The sequence below is a fragment of the Anolis sagrei genome, chromosome 1 (genome assembly GCF_037176765.1).
Source record: "Anolis sagrei isolate rAnoSag1 chromosome 1, rAnoSag1.mat, whole genome shotgun sequence".
Classification (NCBI taxonomy): domain Eukaryota; kingdom Metazoa; phylum Chordata; class Lepidosauria; order Squamata; family Dactyloidae; genus Anolis; species Anolis sagrei.
Window position 1 is genome coordinate 178,267,830 of NC_090021.1, and position 21,137 is coordinate 178,288,966.

The window sequence follows — 21,137 nt, forward strand, 5'->3', positions numbered from 1 at the left end:
TTAGTGCATTAGGAATTTCAGACTGTCAAACTTTCAACAATTGGCCTTTTGTTAAATTGAGAAAGATCACATTTGTTCAACCAATTCATTTTAAAAAGTATATTTTCAAAATAAAAGCAATGTTTTAAATAAATATTAGAAACACCCATTTCTAATAGAGGTAATGCAAAGGCATACTAAAGCGTTGAGAAATTGAAATAGAGGAAAATCACTGGAAATATTTGAGCCAGACACAATTACAGATGGTGAAATAGAGACTGCGTGTTTATGTGCATCCCTATGAGACACAACTCTAGCAGAATAATTGATCTATTCTCAAAATTTCAACAAAGCTTTTATGGAGCATCAGAGTAAGAAAACTATCTTGTTTTTCAAAATATTTATTTCTGCTGTTAATCCTTTGGTGAGTCTGTCAGGCTGCCTTGAGATTTCTAGCACATTGTGTTTAGTTCCTTACAATCAAATGTTTTTGTGTGTCAGGAGTAACTTGAGAAACCACAAGTCGTTTGTGGTGTGAGAGACTTAGCTGTCTGTAAAGATGTTGGCCAGGGGACACCTGGATGTTTTGATGTTTTACCATCCTTCTGGGAGGCTTCTCTCATGTCCCCGCATGAGGAGCTGGAGCTGACAGAGGGAGCTCATCCATGCTCTCCCTGGATTCGAACCTATGACCTGTCGGTCTTCAGTCTTGCCAGCACAAGGGTTTAACCCTACAATCAGACTGGTACAGTGTGAATATATTTTGCATGTCAATCAGGGAGAGCTTCATTTATGTAGGAACAGACCCATTACCATAAGCACAACTTGTAGTTCTGCTTAGTTTTTGTGGCTCACCAAATTCAGTTTCAACTTTGGATGATACAGCTGTGTTACAAAATTATCCTAACAGCAATTCATATGACAATATATGAGGTAACAAGATGCATGTGCTATTTACTCAAATCCCAATCTCTGAATAGCTTATCTGAAATTTTTACTGACCTAGTTTGGTTGTGTAAATTTGTTCTCAGACACAAACAAAATAAGGCCTGGGTTGTTGTAGGTTTTTCGGGCTATATGGTCATGTTCTAGAAGCATTCTCTCCTGATGTTTCGCCTGCATCTGTGGCAAGCATCCTCAGAGGTTGTGAGGTCTGACCTCACAACCTCTGAGGATGCCTGCCATAGATGCAGGCAAAATGTCAGGAGAGAATGCTTCTAGAACATGGCCATATATCCTGAAAAACCTACAACAACCCAGTGATTCCAGCCATGAAAGCCTTCGACAATACAAAATAAGGCCTGTTTTGTATTTGTTTTAGCATCGCTTCTTACATTTTAAAGATTTGAGCTCACAATTTGTTATCCGAAGCCAGATTACAAATGACAAAAGAACAATACACACATTTAAGATTAGAAAGACGACTCAAAACAACTGTAGACGGGTGCTTAAGAGTGTTTGGCAGACACCACAAGATGCAGCCCTTGCTAATGGGACTTGCTCAGGACTGTTTACATCAGTGGAGAAAAGAGAATGAGTATCTTTGAGCTTTAATCTCAGGCGCACAGTTTATACAATCCCCTTTCAGACAAAGGCAGTGGAAAATAACATTCTGGAATGGAGAAAGATAATTCCAAAATGGCTAAATATATGGTATCTAAACAAACCCGCACACCTTGTAAAATCCAAACCTGGTATCACTCAGGTCCCTTCTACACTGCCATATAAAAACCAGATTATCTACTTTGGATTGGATTATATGGCAACGCAGACTCATATAATTCATTTCAAAGCAGATAATGTGGTTTTTCTGCTTTGATAATCTGAATTATATAGCAGTGGAGAAGGGGTCGTAGTCAATAGCATTTTGCAGAGCTCAGCTCCTTCCACACAGCTGAATAAAATCCCACATTATCTGCTTTGAACTGGAATATATGGCAGTGTGGACACAGATAACCCAGTTCAAAGCAGATAGTGTGGGATTTTCTGCCTTGATATTCTGGGTTATATGGCTGTCTGGAAGGGCTCTTAATTTCACACATCTTTTTGGAATGAAAAAATACCGATCCATTTCTACCATTAATACATATTTCACGAATGCATTGAAACGGTGATTAGCAAAAAGTCAGTGGAATGTTAATCAGAAATCCAATGGAGATCTGTCAAAAAGAATATTCTGACTACTTAATATTTCATCAGCTTAATTTAATGGGTAGTTTAATTATTTAGCGTTCCTGCTATAGTAAGAAACCTATTATTAATCCATGCCAATAAAAGAAGAGTTCTCTCTCTCTCTCTTTCTTTGGCCTTTTGTATTGTTTTGCTGGTAAAATCTGTTCGACAGTGCATTAGAAGCTGCCACTAAAAGAATAGCACAGTAAAACCAGGCATAAAATCAATGTATAATATACTCTCTCTATCCACCTAAGTTTTATAAAAATCTGGTCAGAAATGTCAACAAAATAAATAAGGAACAGAGCTAATAAAGTAACACATGGCAGAGGTTTTACTGGGATCTCCCCACACAGACAGAGACATATACAGCGTTTGAAATGTTTAGAAATGTCACCACTAAGAAAATCAAAACTTAGGTAAATGAACTGCAATAAAACACTGGCATTGTGAGGACTTAATACTTCTGACACCCTGTAGAGGGCATTCTTGCGTAATCTTCTTTTTTTTTCCTCCTCTTTTTTTTTAAATGCATTAAAAAAATAATTTCCGGCTATTGAAATATATGACACACCAGACAGTACAGGCTTCTTTCACAGCCTCCCGTTCTCATCGCCGGTCTCCTTCTCTTCTATGGCTTCGAGGCCTCGCTTGGACTTGGCATCCACATTCCCACCTCCTGTTTTGCTCAGTCCACATGACAAGCAAGCCAGGTGAACCTGCTTCATGTTCTCAACGGCTTCGTTCTTGGCGTTCATCAAGAGGTCCCCTTGCCCCTAAGCGTACGTCACAAACAACACAGAAAGACAAAAGAGTCGGGCATTAATATAGATAGTTACAAATCTATTAAGGTACTAGCCGTCCCCTGCCACGCGTTGCTGTGGCCCAGTCTGGTGATCTGGAAAATAAAGTAATGTGAAAATGTTGGTTTCTAAAAATATGAAATTTCTTTATGCTTGGTAAACAGTATTTCTTGCTGTTTCTTTGACAGTGTTGATGTGGAGATTGTCTGGTTTGCCTACTCTGGGACATGCAACATAACATTGTCCTTCTTTAGGGGTCTCTTTCAATTCTATGATACTATATCTCTGTTTGTGTGAATTATCTACATCTATGGCTGGATGGCTCTTTGTCAGGAGGGCTTTGATTATGTTTTTTTGCCCTGGTGAAGGGAGTTGGACTAGATGGCCTTAAGTATTTTCTGTTGGTCATGGGGTTTCTGTGTGGGAAGTTTGCCCCAATTCCATCATTAGTGGGAATCAGAATGCTCTTTGATTGTAAGTGAACTATAAATCCCAGTAACTACAACTCCCAAATGTCAAGGTCTATTTCCCCAAACTCCATCTTTGTTCATATTTGGGCATATGGAATATTCGTGCCAAGTTTGGTCCAGATTCATCATGGTTTGAGTCCACAGTGCTCTCTGGATGTAGGTGAACTACAACTCCCAAACTCAAGGTCAATGCCCACCAAACCCTTCTAGTTTTTCTGTTGGTTATGGGAGTCCTGTGTGCCATGTTTGGTTCAGTTCCATCATTGGTGGAGTTCAGAATGCTCTTTGATTGTAGGTGAACTATAAATCCCAAGAACTACAACTCCTAAATGACAAAATCAAAAAAAATTGAGTGAAGGACATACATTCGGTTGTTAGGTTTATGCTGTCCAAATTTGGTGCCAGATCGTCCACTGGTGTTTGAGTTATGTTAATCCCACAAACAAACATTACATTTTTATTTATATAGATTAAGATGGTGCTGACACAATGGGTTAAACTCTTGTGCTGCTGAACTGCTGACCTGAAGGTTGGCAGTTTGAATCTGTGGGATGGGGTGAGCTCTCGCTGTTAGACCTAGCTCCTGCTAACCTATTAGTTCAAAAATGTGCAAATGTGAGTAGATCAACTTGGTGGGAAAAGGCAAAAAGACACTCCATGCAGTCATGCTGGCCACATGACCAGGAGTTTTCTACAGGCAATGTAGGCTCCTCAACCTGAGGCAGAGATGAGCACTGACTCCAGAAGCTGGAAATGAAAAGAGAAGTCTTTGCCTTTGTGTGTTTCTGTTTCATTGTATGTCATTGTAATAAGGCACTGAATGTTTGCCTGTGTCTGTTTATATCCTGAGTCCCCTCGGGGAGAAGGGTGGAATATAAATAAAGTATTATTATTATTATTATTATCATCATCATAATCATCATCATCATCATCATCATCATCATTCCCATTTTAATGTGTGTGGATTGTTTTTTTAAAATGTGATACAAACAAGGGATAAAAACTGGCCTCACTTTCCATCACCTCTGGAATTTACTGATAATTTCAGCTCTATCCACGGTAAAGTCTGACAGCCCAGTGAATAGTTTTTCCTCTTCAGTTTGCATCAACAGGACAGCAGCCAAGTGGCGAAGACCTTCCAGAGACCACACAGACTGCCAAAATGTTATGTATACAGTTGGAAGCGACCACAAGGGCCATCCACTCCAATCCCCCTGACAGATACTTCTGAAAGATGGCTATCCAGCCTCTGTTTAAATACCTCCAAAGAAGGAGACTCACCACACTCTTGGACAGCTCTTGGAAACAAACAAACTTGACAGTGGACAGCAGTCTACTTCTGGTTTTGATCAACAAAGTTTCATAAATGTTAAACAATGCGTAGAGGACACTCTAACCTACTGAAAAGGTGAACTGCTGCCACTGAAGGCATCTAAGAGTATGTCTGAACCAGACCAATATATCAGTTGGATCCCATATGAACGGTCATGGCTGCATTCTTTGGAATTCTTTGGGATTTGTATTTTGGGAAGGAGCTCGGGATGCTCTAGAAGATAACTTTTGTCTTCACCCCTAGAATACCACTCCCCAAACTACCGTAGTTTAATTCTCAATCTCTTTTCTCAGAGTACTTTGGCAATTGTAGTTCAGGACATTGGAGGAGAGTACGCTAGTCTGGAATGATGAGCCCACACCAAATTTCAAGTCTCAAGATTATACAGGATGGAGTTGTGATCATCTAAATAGTATCAAAGTGCTTTAAGTGGGAAATGTAGACAGAAGACAAACAGTCTTGGGGCTGCATACAGCCCCAGGACTACACTTTGCCCACTGTGAGTTCAAAGCACCCAGAGCTTGAAATAATTTATTTTTGAACCACAGCTCCGAGTACCCTGAGGGTTGGCATGGTCATTGCTTTTGGGAGTTCAAGTCGGCAGAATTAAACTTTTCAAGTGATGGCAATTACTAATGCGTTTCTTCTTCTAAACAGGTCATTTCCAATGTGCACACCTGTGGGAATTCAGGTAGAGGGAATGTTGTCAGCAACCCAATAAAAAAGATTAATAAAAATAAAATAAAATAAAATTTAAAAAAGCTATACAGATCCCATAAGCCTTCAAAAGAACACTTTGTAACAGTTGTAGTGACAAACGAAACCACCCCAAGTAAATTATTACTGTTGTACTGTTTATACATGTTGCTCTTTACTTTCCATTTCTTAATAGAAATTAATACGGTTACACTGAATTACTTTTAAACAATCCGAATACTACAACAACACACACTATTCCCATTGACTTCATCATTATTCTTCCGTCTCAAAATATAAGGCAGCAGCAAAATGAGGCAAATGCAGAACTCAACACTTCAACCATGAGAAGCCCTGTAACAATTGTAGGAAAACACGAAAGAACAAGTCCCCAATTACACTGTATTATTAATAAAATTTTGTAGTTAAAACAAGGAGTTAATGAGAAGTATGGTAGCTAGTTGTCTATAATTAGCTACGCCTAAGTTTTGACCCAAACTGAACAGACAGAACTATTAGAGAAATATTTATTTAATAAATATCTCTATAATCTGTTATGTCCATTTGAAGGGTGGGATATTATAGAAAATTATAAGTAGATCTATACCTCATGAGAAAATGTCAGTTGTGCCCCCACTTCGCTTTTAAAATTTACTGTCAACATTTCTATACAGTAGGACGCCATGGAACTAGTATCCACACATTCATTTATCCACCTCTGACAAAATATGTCCTCTCTAGACATTTTCTAGTTTCTAGCATGACTCTATGGTATATTTAAGTTAGAAGTTCTTCATTTCAACAGAGATCACTATCATTCAGTTTCACATATCCACACAAAATTCAGAGATGTATTCCGTAAGGATAGATAGTGGCTGTACTGTACTGCCCAATTTTCAGAACTCTTTGGATGTTTTGCCATAGAGAAACAAAAATAGAAATAAAATATAATTTAAAATCAAAAACAAATCAAAACATTTGCCAAATAAAATCAAAGTAAAAGATAATATTTGAAGCATTGTTGTTGTTTATTCGTTCAGTCACTTCCAACTCTTCGTGACCTCGTGGACCAGCCCATGCCAGAGCTCCCCGAAGTATTAGAAGTATATAATATTTTTTTAAACAGCTTGGAGAATTGACTACTGTGGATTCCAGCCTCTAGAATTCCCTCAAGCACCATGGACACATTAACTACAACCCATGTGCCTTATACTTGCTGCATGTTTTCTTTTAAAATCTCCTTAAATGATCACATTTTACAGAGAAAGCAATATTATGAATGGGAGAACAGTCATACTGGCCTAAAGAGTTTTCCACTGGGGATATTAGCAAACATTAGATAAGAACGATAGATCATTCATTCATACCACAATACAAAGTGGTAGATCATTCATTCATACCACAATACTCCACAATCTAACAATACAAAGCTCTTTTAGGTCATCACTCTATAGTCCCACAATTGGCCTTCACCTGGCTGCAACCCTTTGTGACGCAATCTCCTGATGGATGCCATGTAATTTGGCATTCATCTATTGCTTTGATTCCAGTAAACAAGTTTGGAGGGACAATGGTAGCTGGTTGGGTTCAGTACCAGTAAACAATGCTTGGGCACAGCAGCAGGTGGAAAGAACAGCATGAGCAAATATTGCATCAGAAGATGACAACATCTGGAATAATCTAACCATTCTACTAGATGATCCAACAATAACAAAAGAGGCCCTGTTTAGCATTCTCATTTGACAACTATGCCTGATTTCCCTTTTGCGTCAGACTCAAATTAAAGTATCAATACAATATGTATGTTTGCATTGTTCTGGAAGTCCTGAAAGGAGTGGTATGGAGAAATGAGCATAAAAGCTGGAGGTCAGGATGAGGAATGTGTAACCCTCCAAGATCTTGGTGGATTGAATCATAGAATCATAGAATCCAAGAGTTGGAAGAGACCTCATGGGCCATCCAGTCCAACCCCCTGCCAAGAAGCAGGAATATTGCATTCAAATCACCCCTGACAAATGGCCATCCAGCCTCTGCTTAAAAGCTTCCAAAGAAGGAGCCTCCACCACACTCCGGGGCAGAGAGTTCCACTGCTGAACGGCTCTCACAGTCAGGAAGTTCTTCCTGACTGATACTCCTATCAGCTCCAGCCAGCATATCTTATGGGGAGGGACTATGGGAACAAGCATGTTACTACATTAAGATGGCTACATATTTTTTTAGCTTGATTATAACATGAATAATAATAATAATAATAATAATAATAATAATAATAATAATAATAATCTTTATTTATACCCTACCACCATCTCTCCAATGGGGACTCGGAGCGGCTCACATGGGGCCAAGCCCGGACAACATATTACATCAAATTAAAACCAAAACATAAACAACAAGCAACATCATCAAAATTACATTTAAAATATGAATACAATAACAAAATAACATTATAATAAACACAGTCGCAGTAACAGTGGGCGGGCCACATGTACAGGATAAAATGTTAGGAAACTCTAATGAGATAAAAATAGAAGCAAATTATTTGCTCAAAGCACAGGAGATCCACATGGAGTGAGAGAGACATATAAGTGGAAATCATGCATGATGATCAGGAGATCGTCTCCTATCCGTATCTCATGGCAGAAAAATGAGGAGGTGGCCAAAGAGAGAGCTACACATATTCCCTTGTAAAAATAGAATACAATCCTTCCCATGAGACCGGGAAGCAGTTGGCAATCACATCTCAAGCTTCCTCTTGAGGGTTCAGGTGACTGTTCCTCACATCCCTCAACATTTTCCTACTTAAGAGCTGCAAGAAACAGATTGTGTCATCAATTACCTGGGCAGCATGCAAGAAACTAATTGGCAATTACAATTGTTTGTGAATCATTCATAGACTCCTGTGTTGATCCAAGCTAAATAATATGGAAAGAGACAGATGGAATGGCATTGCATCATTGATGAAATCCAGAGATTTCGTCCCCTTAGTTGTCAACTGATGTCTCCCGCAAGACTGCTGTCAAAATTCAGTCACGACACAGAAATGGAAAGTAATTTGCTTCATATACTACCAAACCTCAGGGCCATGCGATTTGCAACAAATCTAAAATGCGATTCTAATCCTTTACATTCATTGGGTTTACATGGCTTTAGTTTTCTGTAAATCTCAGGTTCTTACTGTTTATTGAAGTCTTAGGGGGAAATCTGCCAATGATAAAGCTTCGTAGATAAAGCTTGTTCTGAAATCCGCTTTGTTATAGATTTGGACATAGCAGTCATTCTGCCTGGTAAAATCATAGTGTAAAAAAAAAGAAAAAATGGTTTAAGGAGAGGGTGGCACCCTGCAGGGGACACCCCGTTAATTTTATGAAATACGAAGTTAATTTCAATCACTTTGAGTGGGGCTTTTCTAAGGCCTAAATGGAGAATATGATTCCTGGAGGCCTCTGAAGACATGATTCTACATGTTGAAAACAATAGCAGATTGTGTGGTTCTCAGTCACCACACAAAAGACCCATGTAGTCTACATGCAGCCTTTAGATTTGCTATCTCTGCTTTTAAATGGCTCAAGAGGAAACTAGATTCTGCTGCTTCCTTTTTTAATTGTATTTTAATTGTGTGTATATGATAAACAAAAAGCAAAAAGCAGGAACAAATAGTGCAGTAACTAAACTAAACTGTACGACTGTAATATCTTAACAAACCCTTCCCCTACTTCCACACAGCCATAAACCCACCAAGTATGACTTCCAACACTACTCAAAGTAAATCTTAGACCTATTTGTGTATTTGCTGTGGCCCTGAATTCCAATGGGAAAACAATGTATTATCAAAATTCCGCTGTTCTTATTTCACTGGGGATCATTTGGCAAATCTTCCCATTTCATATCCATTTCAGATCCATTTGTATCCCATTTGTGTATATATATTGTTGTTCATTCGTTCAGTCATCTCCGACTCTTCGTGACCTCATGGACCAGCCCACGCCAGAGCTCCCTGTCGGCCGTCACCACCCCCAGCTCCTTCAAGGTCAGTCCAGTCACTTCAAGGATGCACACACACACACACACACACACACACACACACACACACACACAAATGGATCCCAATATATATATACACAAAGCCCGCTATCCCAGCATATCAAGGCAGGAAATCCCACATTATCTGAGTGTGGACTCAGATAATCCAGTTCAAAGAAGATATTATGGGATTTTCTGCCTTGATATTCTGGGATATAGGGCTGTTTGGAAGGACACTAGATCTATTCCTGTTTAGTCTGGCTGATTAGAAGGATTCAGCAAAATAAATCAGCGAGACTCCATATACGCTTTTAAATTGTTTTGTTCCAAGGTATTCTCCATAAGATTTACAGCTGGATTTTTGTTGTTCTGAGGCATGGGCATCCCAATTGGTATAGCAGGGCATAATAGGGCCTATGGTCTTGCAAACACTCAGTTGTCCAGGTAAGCAATTACGCCATCTATATTCCCTGAACTAAATGGACTGCTTCAAATTCCTCATACAAAAGGTGATAAATATGGGATGAAGTTAAATTGCATCCCAAATCACCTTGGCCACAATGTATACTTATTTTTCTAGAATACAGATGTTTTAAGAATACAGAAAACATATGACTTAGGGGATATAATGGGAGTGCAACGTAAGCATGGTAATTACATACATGTGTCACTGAAACCTCTTCCAGATGATAAACTTTCTGAGTTTGATTGTGGAGGTGCAAAGGCCCTAAGTTTGTACCCTATTGTGGCCTTTCATCATTGGGTCTTTCCACACAGCACCGGGATTGTGGCACAGCTGGCTGAGTGTCAGCTGCATTAAAGATCACTCTGACCAAAGGGTCATGAGTTCAAAGCCAGCCCGGGTTGGAGTGGGTTTCCAACCAATTGTGTGTAGCCTGTTGTCGACCTTTGCAACCCGAAAGACAGTTGCATCTGTCAAGTAGGAAAATTAGGTACCACATTAAAGTGTGGGGAGACTAAAATTAACTAATTTATGAGGCCATAAAGAAGACTCCAGCAAAGCATTCCAGCGGGGAAGCATGCGGGGAATGCGGAAGTACTTCATCAGCATCACAGATGGACGATGAAAGCGACACCTCCCCTGGCAGCCAGAAAACGTTAAACAGCCTCTGTGTATGTCTGTATATGTTTGTATGTCAAAAATTGGCATTGAATGTTTGCCATATATGTGTACACTGTAATCCGCCCTGAGTCCCCTGTGGGGTGAGAAGGGCGGAATATAAAAGCTGTAAATAAATAAATAAATGAACAAATATAACCTAGAATATCAAGGCAGATAATCCACAATATATGCCTTGAACTGGATTATCTGAGTCTACACTGCCATATAATCCAGTTCAATGTGGATTTTATACAACTGTGAGGAAGGGGCCATTGTTCACACTCACAATCAGCCCCCAGAATATAGTTTGCCTCATCTCAAAAGAGGTGTAGGAATAGTGCTGGTCTCCAGCTCTTTCCTTCAATCAGCCCATTCCTGTGAAAAGTTGCAAAATGAGATGGGAAGAAAAGCAGTTTCAAGTACTTGCACTTATATTCTTATCATTATTCAAATCCATTCTCTGTCCTGCAACTGGTGGGAACATTTCCGCATTTTTAAAAGGTTTTGGGTGTCCTTTAAAAACCAAAGACCATCATCTAGTGACTCAGGGATTTTAAGGACATCACACACACATACACTTTGTAGCAGCAATAAGAGAATGCCAAAAATAGTCTGAAGTAACATCACAAAAGAAAATGAATGGCAAACATAGGTCCCTTGTGACAATACTGCCATACTACAGCAGGGAATTGTTTCAGCTGACAAGCTCTTGTTGAGAAGCCATATGTTAGCCTTGGAAAATGGATGACAAACACAATCAACCCAAAGAAAAAATGCCAGCAAAATTATGTCAACACCTGAACCAAATCAAATGTGAGAAAGGATGCAAGTCCGCTCCAAAGAAGCCTGGCTAAACCAAAATAAGCCTTGGGAAAACCAGTCACTGCAAGAATCTTAGAGCACAGAACAATTTTCTTAGCACACACGTACAAAGCAGTCATTCTTTCTGTCAGACAAAGAAAAACCACATTTCTCTACGCTAGCCTTACAAGACTTTTGCGTTCTGATGTTATCACTGATTCTAGAAATAAATATCAAATCAAAATAGAAAAATTAAGTCAGCATTTGGTTGAAATGCTGCAAAAGACTGAAAGTTATTAATAATATTGCTTAATAAAATACTAAATAATGTATCTAAATGGGGGTGAATTATACAGGCACCTCCCTCTCAACGTGCATGCCTCTTTCCATCATCTTTTCAATGGAGACATTGTTTACAGCCAGTTGTTTTCAGAGGGGTCTTCCTTCCAGCAACGCATTTGGATGGATCACAACCGCTCACATATCCCAGCAGTGCCAACTCTCCACTAAGAGCCTCTTCAGAATCATGTTTGTTTGGTCTCGTTTGTGGTTTCTAGGAGCTGTCACATTATAACACATTTGGCGAAATAAATGCCATTATTGAACAGATATGTTTGACTCAGCATACAGTCCAGCTGAATTGCCTGGATGATGTTACAAAGATGAGGAAGGGATATTTTGAGAGGGAAATGGCACCAAAGTTGTGGTTGATAAGCGCAATAAACAACTGCAAACCAATGTCCTTTGTGGAAGCAGGTCTTTCAAAGGAAGTGCTTCACAAAGTACTGGTCCCTGTACCAGAACTGGTTCCTGAGTCACTAGCTGATGGTTCCTGGTGAGTTTCCAAAAAGGAAAAAAAAAACCCAAATCAAATAGCGTGCTGGTCCCTGGCACATCAAACTGCCAAATGAAAATAATGTGAAGCTAGTGAAAGAAGCAAGTGAGCTGATTGTGTTTCTGGAGACTATTTTGTTCCACATACTGCTTTAGAAGGGAATTTTGGGAACAATCTATTCTCGGGTGAGCAAATCTGCAAGTGTTCATGGGTATCTAGCTGCCAATTCACCACAGTAAGCAAGCTACCAAGAATAACAGTTAGACTTGCAGTGGTTCTCAACCTGTGGGTCCCCAGGTGTTTTGGCCTACAATTCCCAGAAATCCGAGCCAGATTACCAGCTTTTAGGATTTCTAGGAGTTGAAGACCAAAACATCTGGGGACCCACAGGTTGAGAACTACTGAGTTAGAGAGATACTGGTGAAAGCCACAGTTCCAGAAATTGGGCACAAAACTGGGATACGTATGATGGTTGCCTCTAAAAAGAGAAGAGTACTGGAGACTCTGGAAGTAAAGTAATATCCACGCCACAGAAGCATCTCTGATCCAGCCCCACAACCTCCAATTGTCAATTACCCATTCCCCCAGTGTAATAATAATAATAATATTTATTTATTTGATCAGTCATATGACCATTTCAAAATAGAACATGAGTAAAAAAACAAGGCAAAAAGATGAGGATAGCAGCTGACCTTCTATTTATAAGAATCTTATTTTCCTAGTTCTTCTTTCAGGAAATCTGCTCTTTTCTTAATAGCTTTCAGAATAAAAAGGCTTACTCCGATTATGGTGGTTCTTTCCTGCCCTTGCAAGAGGGATGTCAGGATATCATTTCTGTTGGGGGACCTGCAGTTGGATAATATTGGATGTAAATATCTGTCTCGCAGTTCAGTATATGCTGGACAGTCAATTAAGAAATGTTTGATGTCTTCCACTGTTTGTTCTCCCCAGACGCAGAATCTCTCACTTCTTGGGATGTTACAGTAGCGCCCGGTTTGCACCATAATACCGAGTTGTTCAAACCTAGCCCTAGTGTATATTATTCTTAAGGGTAGTGGAAGTGGAATAGTTAGGTAGTGCTCTAAATGAGTATTCCTTTTGTGGGAAGCTAAAAACCTTGTTGCTGAAGACCTACCTATGCTCTCTAGGTCCAACTGTGCATAGACATCCTGAATGCACATTCCCCCAGTGTAGTGAATCCACTATCAGTTAGGCTTAGAGAAGCCTAGGAAGAAGTAGACCCAAGAGGTTCGGCAGCCATCTTGGAAAGGGTGCAGGGGGAACACTTTTTAGTAACTCATTTCCTGAAGGGGCGTGTTTAGTAAAAGCAGCTTTGGAGGGAAATGAGAGAGGAATGTGATTGGCTAAGTTAGAGTGGGCGGAGCCTAACCTGGCAAAAGGGGGAAATTGTCTTTAAAGAAAGGTTTTTAAATCCTTGTCAGGAGATTGAACCTGGGTGTCGAAGGGAGAGGGAGTTTGGAGACTGGTTGTGGTGTAGAGGGTTAGAGAGAAAGGCCTGAGATTGGCCAGAGTTGCTAGCAGGGACAGCTAGTGAGGAGTTTACAGCTATTAGGAAGATAGCTCAGAAGTAGGAAAATAGATCCAGGTTAAGACTATCTGTGCTGGTTTAGGAATTACTGTCAGAGAAACTATCCTGTCAGTCTTCTTGTGTGGAGGGAGAAATAAGTGTTTCTAGTGTAACTAAGTCAGAATTGTTTATGTAACCACACGCTTTCAAGACAAATCTCTGAAAAAGCCAAGCTTTGTACCTGAATTCTTCCTGTTCTTGTAAATAAACATCATTGTTTATTTTTCATTACATCTGACTCAAGTGTGCCACTGTGCTTAAAGGTTCAAAAGCAGCTTTAAGCAGAAAAAAAGAACTAAATGGTGGCAGCGTATGTTTTAAAAAACTATTTTTAAAAGGGTACCACAGAAACACAAGCCTGAGAGCTAAAACCATCACACTCTTTCATAAGATACCCCAAGTAAGCGAAGGGCTTATCAGCGCTTCTAAGTGGGTGGGTGCCAGTGCGCTTTCAAAAAGGGGTTTTCGGCCAGGAAGAAAATTCCAGCTTTCTATCACAGCCTTTTGTTTTTTGAGATTATTTTTATTCCCAAATTAAGCCTCTATCTCTTTATACCCAGCAATTAATTTAAGGCATTTTAGCTAGCAATAAGAACTATATCTAAGCCATTGGGTGGAGGAAGGAGGGATGCATTGGTCTTTCTGTAGTCATGAGAAAATCATGCATCTGACCAGGTACTGGAGTTAGAAGGAGAGACCTCTCTTCCTGTTGCTGGGTCATCATTGTTTTTGCTCTGTAGCATGTCAACCAAAAATGAGAAACCTGGCAGCCTTTCAGATTTTGTTGAACTTCTTCGGTGCCTAAGGATCTTGCAATTTACTGACTGAGAGGTATTGCAGTCTAATAACAAATGGAAGAATCCAGAAGCCGGAAATGAAAGGAGAAGCCTCTGCCTTTGTTTGTGTCTCATTGTTATTATTATTATTATTATTCTACCTGAAAACAAAAGGGCAGAGGTTCACCACAGTGTCCCAAATCAATGGAATAATCTCATAAATTATGAAGTTATCTATACAGTGTTTTCTATCTATGATTGTACGCTTAACACAGATTGATGTGGAATTCACAATGAATGCCTACAAACCAACTTTCACTATGTTCTGACTGTAATAGTCCCTTAACGTTACTTAATAGGCAAATCAGACTTCTGATGACAAAAGAATCCTAAACGAGTTAATGATAAGCCTTCATGCTTTCTCTTGCTTCTGAAAGAACTGGGCTGTGGATTATGATTAAACAGGCCTATTAAAGGAAGCAAGATTAGTTTGGCTAATTCTGTAATAGTCTAGGGAGAATTTACTGTATGGTTAACGGGTTGTTTCAAAGGCTCCAGGCAGAAATATGAGCAACTGAAGAGGCAAGGAGGGAGAAGAGAATACCAGCTGTCTTTGCTGCTGCAGCTCCTCCACATCATTAAACTACAGTGTCTCTCCATTTCTTTTCCAGATGCTGGAAAGAGGCCATCTAAAAACATCTGGATGAGGCAGAGAAAGAAAACTGATTTGCCTCTAATAAAAGCTTTATCTTCTTAGTGACGGAGTAGAATCTTTTATATAATTTTAGGCACAATTTTGATGCCCCCATTCCCCCCGTCCCACAATATCTACCTAATGCCAAATAAGGTATGCTAACAATAAGATCAGAGAGATAAGCCTAGAAATATATAACCTCAGCTTATCAATATATATAAAAATGCTCTGTGCGTAATAAGTACCTTAAAAAACAAAAGAACCAATGAACGAAAACACACCAAATTTGGCAACAAAACATCTCACTACACAAGGAGTGACCATCACTCAAAAAATTATGATTTTTGTCATTTGGGAGTTGTAGTTGCTGGGATTTATAGTTCACCTATAATCAAAGAGCATTCTTAACTCCACCGACGATTAAATTGAACCAAACTTGGCACACAGGACTCCCACAACCAACAGAAAACACTAGAAGGGTTTGGTGGGCATTGACCTTGAGTTTTGGAGTTGTAGTTCACCTACATCTAGAGAGCACTGTGGACTCAAAAAGAGATGGATCTGGACCAAACTTGGCACAAATGCTCAATATGCCCAAATATAAACACAGATGGAGTTTGGGGGAAATAGACCTTGACATTTGGGAATTGTAGTTACTGGGATTTATAGTTCACCTACAATCAAGGAGCATTCCGAACCCCAACAACGATGGAAATGGGCCAAACATCCCACACAGAACCCTCATGACCAACAGAAAATACTGTGTTTTGTGGTGGTCTTTGGTGACCCTTGTGACACCTCCCTGGTGATACCCCCCCCCCCCCCCCCCCGGGGTCTTGACTTCCCAGGTTTAGAAATGCTGCCTTAAGGCCATTCAGTCCAATTCCCTTCACCGGGGCAAGAAAACATAATCAAAGCCCTCCTGACAAAGGGCCATCCAGCCATTCACACACACACGTATATGACAGATGCAGTATCAAAGATTTGAAAGGGACCCCTAAAGAAGGACAATGATATATTGTATGTTCCAGAGTAGGCAGACCAGACAATCTCCACATCAACACTGACAAAGAAACAGCAAGAAATACTGTTTACCCACAAGCATCAAGACATTACATATATTAGAAACCAACACTTTCTCATTACTTTATTTTCCAGATCACAAGACTGGGCCACAGCAACTCGTGGCAGGGGACCACTAATATATATATAAATACAGACGACTGAAAGGAAATTTGTTTTTCTGTAAAGATGTAGGAATCCTGTAGGAAGAGAAAGGGCTTTCTAGCCTAGTAAAATTTGGCTTTGGTTTACAACATCATGGAATGTACTTCATGACCTCTCCTTTTTTCCACCTAACTTTAGCCCAGAACACAGGCATTTTTAAAGCTAATTTACTTTGGCACTCCCTTTTTAAAGGATAACACTGTGTTGCCAATGCTCTTTCCAGACAGTCACTCCTATTTTAAGGAACATGCTGATATATACTGAAAGGAATTTCCCCCAACCTACAAGTTGCCTCTTTCCAGGGAAACATGACAACATCTAGCTAGGCTTGGGTAGCAAAGTCTTTTTCACTTTAAACACTAAATGTACATCATATGGGCAGTGTGAGGCACTAAAATCAGACCCATCAATTTGTTTGGGGTGTGTGTATATGTTTGTGTGTGTGTGTATCTGGCTACAATTTGATTTTAGCATATAAAAATCACTGAATTAAAGAAAAAACAGCATCTATACATCTGGACTTAAAGGAAAAAGTGCTATTCTAAAGCAGCACATTCTCCAATTATCCTGATTTGGAAGGAACTGTAATCCCAATTTTCAGCTGTTTTTCAAATGTCTCCTCGCTGGAATCTTCATCATTCAAAACAACCCATTTCTTTTGATTTGTTGTTGAATATTTGTGAACATCCTTAGTCATGATTCACAAGGACAGATTACCTTTTCAGGACTGTAATGTATGGCGGATTGAATTTCTTTTAAAAAAATCTTTTTTAAAAGCTCTGGCAGCAACACCGCAATAATTTATAAAATATCTAAATTCTAGAACAATCTCAAGGGTTTACAAGATTCATCTCATCATCCATTCCCTTTTTTAAGCAGTAAATGAAAAGCATGATGGTAACTGTAACAGACAGTGCTGCTCATACATTTGTTGGTGTGGTACATCCAACTTTGCATCTGTTTTATGTACTCATGAACATATTTGACACAATTAATACACACCAATGGGTATTAAGCCTATAAATTTATCTTACGACATGTTGGGACCACATCAGATGGGCGAGGGAAAGAGGGGAAAAGTGGAGGGGACTCTCTTCCTTCATTCCCCACCATCCATCCCTGTCTTCTGAGATGGCCTCTCATCCCACGCCATTTCCAATCATTTCCCCAATTTCTCGCCGTGTTCTCCAATCAGGTGTCGGGTAGCACCCAACTCCTGAAAATGGAGTCTTCTCTCATTTTAATAAACTGGCAACACCGGTCCCCATGGGTAACCACCAGAAGTAAGTGTGCATCATGGGATGGCCTCCGTGGGACTCCATTTTGTCAGTGCTTGAAAAGAGAGAGAAGACACAGAGAAGTCTGTGTCTGATAAGGTTCCTGGAGGACCTCATAAACAGGGGTGGGTTGGACTTGACAGTATAGGGCTATCCCAAGATATATTATTGCCTTATGTAAAATACAAGGTGATGGCCTCTCCATTCAATAAATAAAACTTGAACCTTATTTCACTGTTAGTAATGAGATAAGGTTCCCTAACCCTAACGGACCAGAAGACAACAGGCCACTTGTGTGAAGGGGATTTCATGACAGATCCTGTGGCACACATGTCTGTCCCTCAAGAGAAGGAAAAACCAAGCAATGTCAGAAGGAACTGCCTGGAGACTGTTACTACTGTCCTTGGATAGTTACTGCACTCTGCCTCATGGTAGAGCTGGCTCTGTGATAACATCTATTAGAAGTCCTCAGCCATTTCCAAGCTTCCATGGGTTTATTCACTCAATAATGTGTCTTCATTCCCACTGGAGGATGGTGTGGTGAACTTTCAGTGCTTCAGCCCCAATGGGAATCTGTGTATCTGCTTTTATATGTGTGTATGCTCATAAGACTCCCTCAGAGAACATTTGACGCAGGCAGTCACCTTTTTCCGGTGGTGCTCTAAAAATAAACTGAAATGTTCAAGGATTGTCTCTCTGTGAAATATGGACACACAGGCCTTCCCAGAAAACTCACTTCCTCCAAAAAATGTTAGAAAAAGGAAAGATTCAATGCTTTACGGTTCTGTGCTCTCCTCCATTTTCTCTGTTTCACTTGACCTATTTAAAGCTAGCTATAAGTTGTCAAGGATACAAACTCAGATGAGTGGAGTTTTCTACCATTGTTTTTACTGCAAAGCCGTACTTCAAATTGAGAGCTCTGTAATCCTTTGATCAGTTTAGCTATTCTGACAGCTCTGGCACAAATCCTCTTCAGCACGTTAAGAGCTCATAGAACCTGCCAGTCTAACCATGTGGTTGGAGTTACAGCTGTAAAGCAAACTGCCATTTTGACGTGAACCACCTGAATTCAAGGCAATTTCACAAAATTTTCATTTTCACATTTTCAATTTCCTATTTAATTTGATAGCATTCTGGAGTCTCACCTGAAGGACCCATGAACCCTGTATCAGTCATACATACATACAGACTAAGCATCCCAAAGGGACAGGGTGGAAAAATAAACCAACAAAAATAAATGTAAGTTATAATCTAAGCTCAAAGACCAAAAACAATGAGCTTCCAATTGTATTACCTTTTTTTTCTGGGGAGCTCCTACAAAAAACAACTTAATAAAGGAAAGTTTGAAGAAAATGAGAATAGGGACAATGGGAATAGTGGTATTGCATGATGATGTGACAAAGGTATTTCACTACACAGTACTGTGTATTGAAAACCATAAACAAATCTTTATTTTTCAAAAGTTGCTACTGTCTTCACTGAACAGATAATTCATCAGTTTAGAGGTGTCATTGGTTTCTCTATTTCAGCAGGAATACTACTAAAAAGAGGTTTGCTGCTATCATCTCATGTAGGCTTCATTTATAGGACAAACAGCTACACACACGAAGTGGGAAACTCCTTGTCCACCATGTTTTCAGACTATATTTCTCAAAATGCCTTCCCACAGGCAATGCTGGATGCAGCTAATGCAGTGGTTCTCAACCTGGGGTCCCCAGATGTTTTTGGCCTACAACTCCCAGAAATCCTAACAGCTGGTAAACTGGCTGGGATTTCTGGGAGTTGTAGGCCAAAAACATCTGGGGACCCCAGGTTGAGAACCGCTGAGCTAATGGGTATTACAGGCAAAGCATCTAGAACAGTGGTTCCCAATCTTTGGTCCTCCAGGTGTTTTGGACTTCAGCTCCCACGATTCCTAACAGCTGGTTATCTGGCTGACATTGCTGGGAGTTGAAATCCAAAATACCTGGAGGACCAAAGGTTGGGAACCACTGATCTAGAAGAGTGTTTCTCAACCTATGGGTTGCCAGATGTTTTAACCTTCAACTCCCAGAAATCCTGACAGTTGGTAAACTAGCTGAGATTTCTGAGAGTTGAAGTCTAAAACACCTGGAGGACCAAAGGTTGGAACCATAGATCTAGAAGAGTGTTTCTCAACCTGTGGGTCCCCAAATCTTTTAGCCCTCAACTCCCAGAAATCCTAACAGTTGGTAAACTACCTGAGATTTCTGGGAGTTGTAGGCCAAAACACCTGGAGACCCACAGATTGAGAACCAATGATCTAGAAGATCAAAGATGTATAGATGTATATGTCTCATTAGTTCTACACAATGTATGGCTATCAGTACAAACAATGAAATAAAACTATTAGGATAAACATGCCAATGGCACAAATCCCTGCCTAACAAAATGCAGGTGGAGTTGAAGAGAACTGAGTCAAAAGCATATTTGTTTTTGACCTACAGAATAGAACCACAGCAGAAGACAGCTGAAAGACCATCCAGTTATTTCTAGGGTCTGGGAAACATATTTTTCTGGGTTCTCTCATTTTTATGTGACCTTTCAAGATTTGCATATCTTTCAGTCTAATCTTTTAAAACTTGAAATGGCAATCCAATATTCTATAGATCCAGACCATCCTTATAATCAAAATTAGAAAATGAATCAGCAAATGTCTACAGTTCTCAGATATGAGGGTTTTTTTAAAGGTAAATCAGTAGATAATGCCCTTTTATCAACCAATAAAATGACTGCTATGACTCCAAAAGGATTTGCTGTGATATCAATTTTAGGAACATTTCTCTCGGCAGACAGCAGTTCTAGCAAGGTGGCAGACGGGTCAGAGATTTCTCAAGGTTAAAACAGTAAGGATCAGAGCTGTCTCATATTGCGTTGGCAGACTTAGTCATCAGCAGGGATAGGATGCTAACTGCTTCTCAAAAAGATACCTGGAAGCATCTGGTACTGCAACAGAAACCAGAGCTGTACCTCCTGAAAGCAACATCCAAAAATTGAGTCAAAGGAGTCTATCATAGAAGCTCTGTGAGCATGTTTTCACATACAGTTTCCACCATTCCTTACTATTGCCTATGCTGACTGATGCTGGTGAACACTGAAAGTCAAGCAACATCTGAAGGATCCCAACTTGGGGAAGACTGATCTGAGATCTATTTTAGGCAATCAATAGGAAACCCAGGGAGCAATAGGGTTGCCATAAGTCCAAAACAACTTGGAGACATACAACAAAGTAGTGTAGCAAATTTATCCTGGATTGTACTCTTTCAGGTTGTAGGTCAGGAGATAATATTATGGGGCATATTAGAAACTAGAGAAAGTAGTTCAG

The 21,137-nt window shown here is 39.8% G+C and overlaps 1 protein-coding gene across 1 annotated transcript in view; it reads right to left on the bottom strand.

Annotated features, from left to right (window-relative positions):
• Positions 1-241: 241 nt before the first annotated feature.
• Positions 242-21,137, bottom strand: part of PLCL1 (phospholipase C like 1 (inactive)) — a 283,836-nt gene continuing 262,940 nt past the window's right edge. Inside the window, exon 6 of the mRNA XM_060781101.2 lies at positions 242-2,927. Within this exon, the coding sequence (XP_060637084.1) occupies positions 2,745-2,927 (183 nt within the window). The 3' untranslated portion in view covers positions 242-2,744. The remainder of the gene's footprint in view (positions 2,928-21,137) is intronic.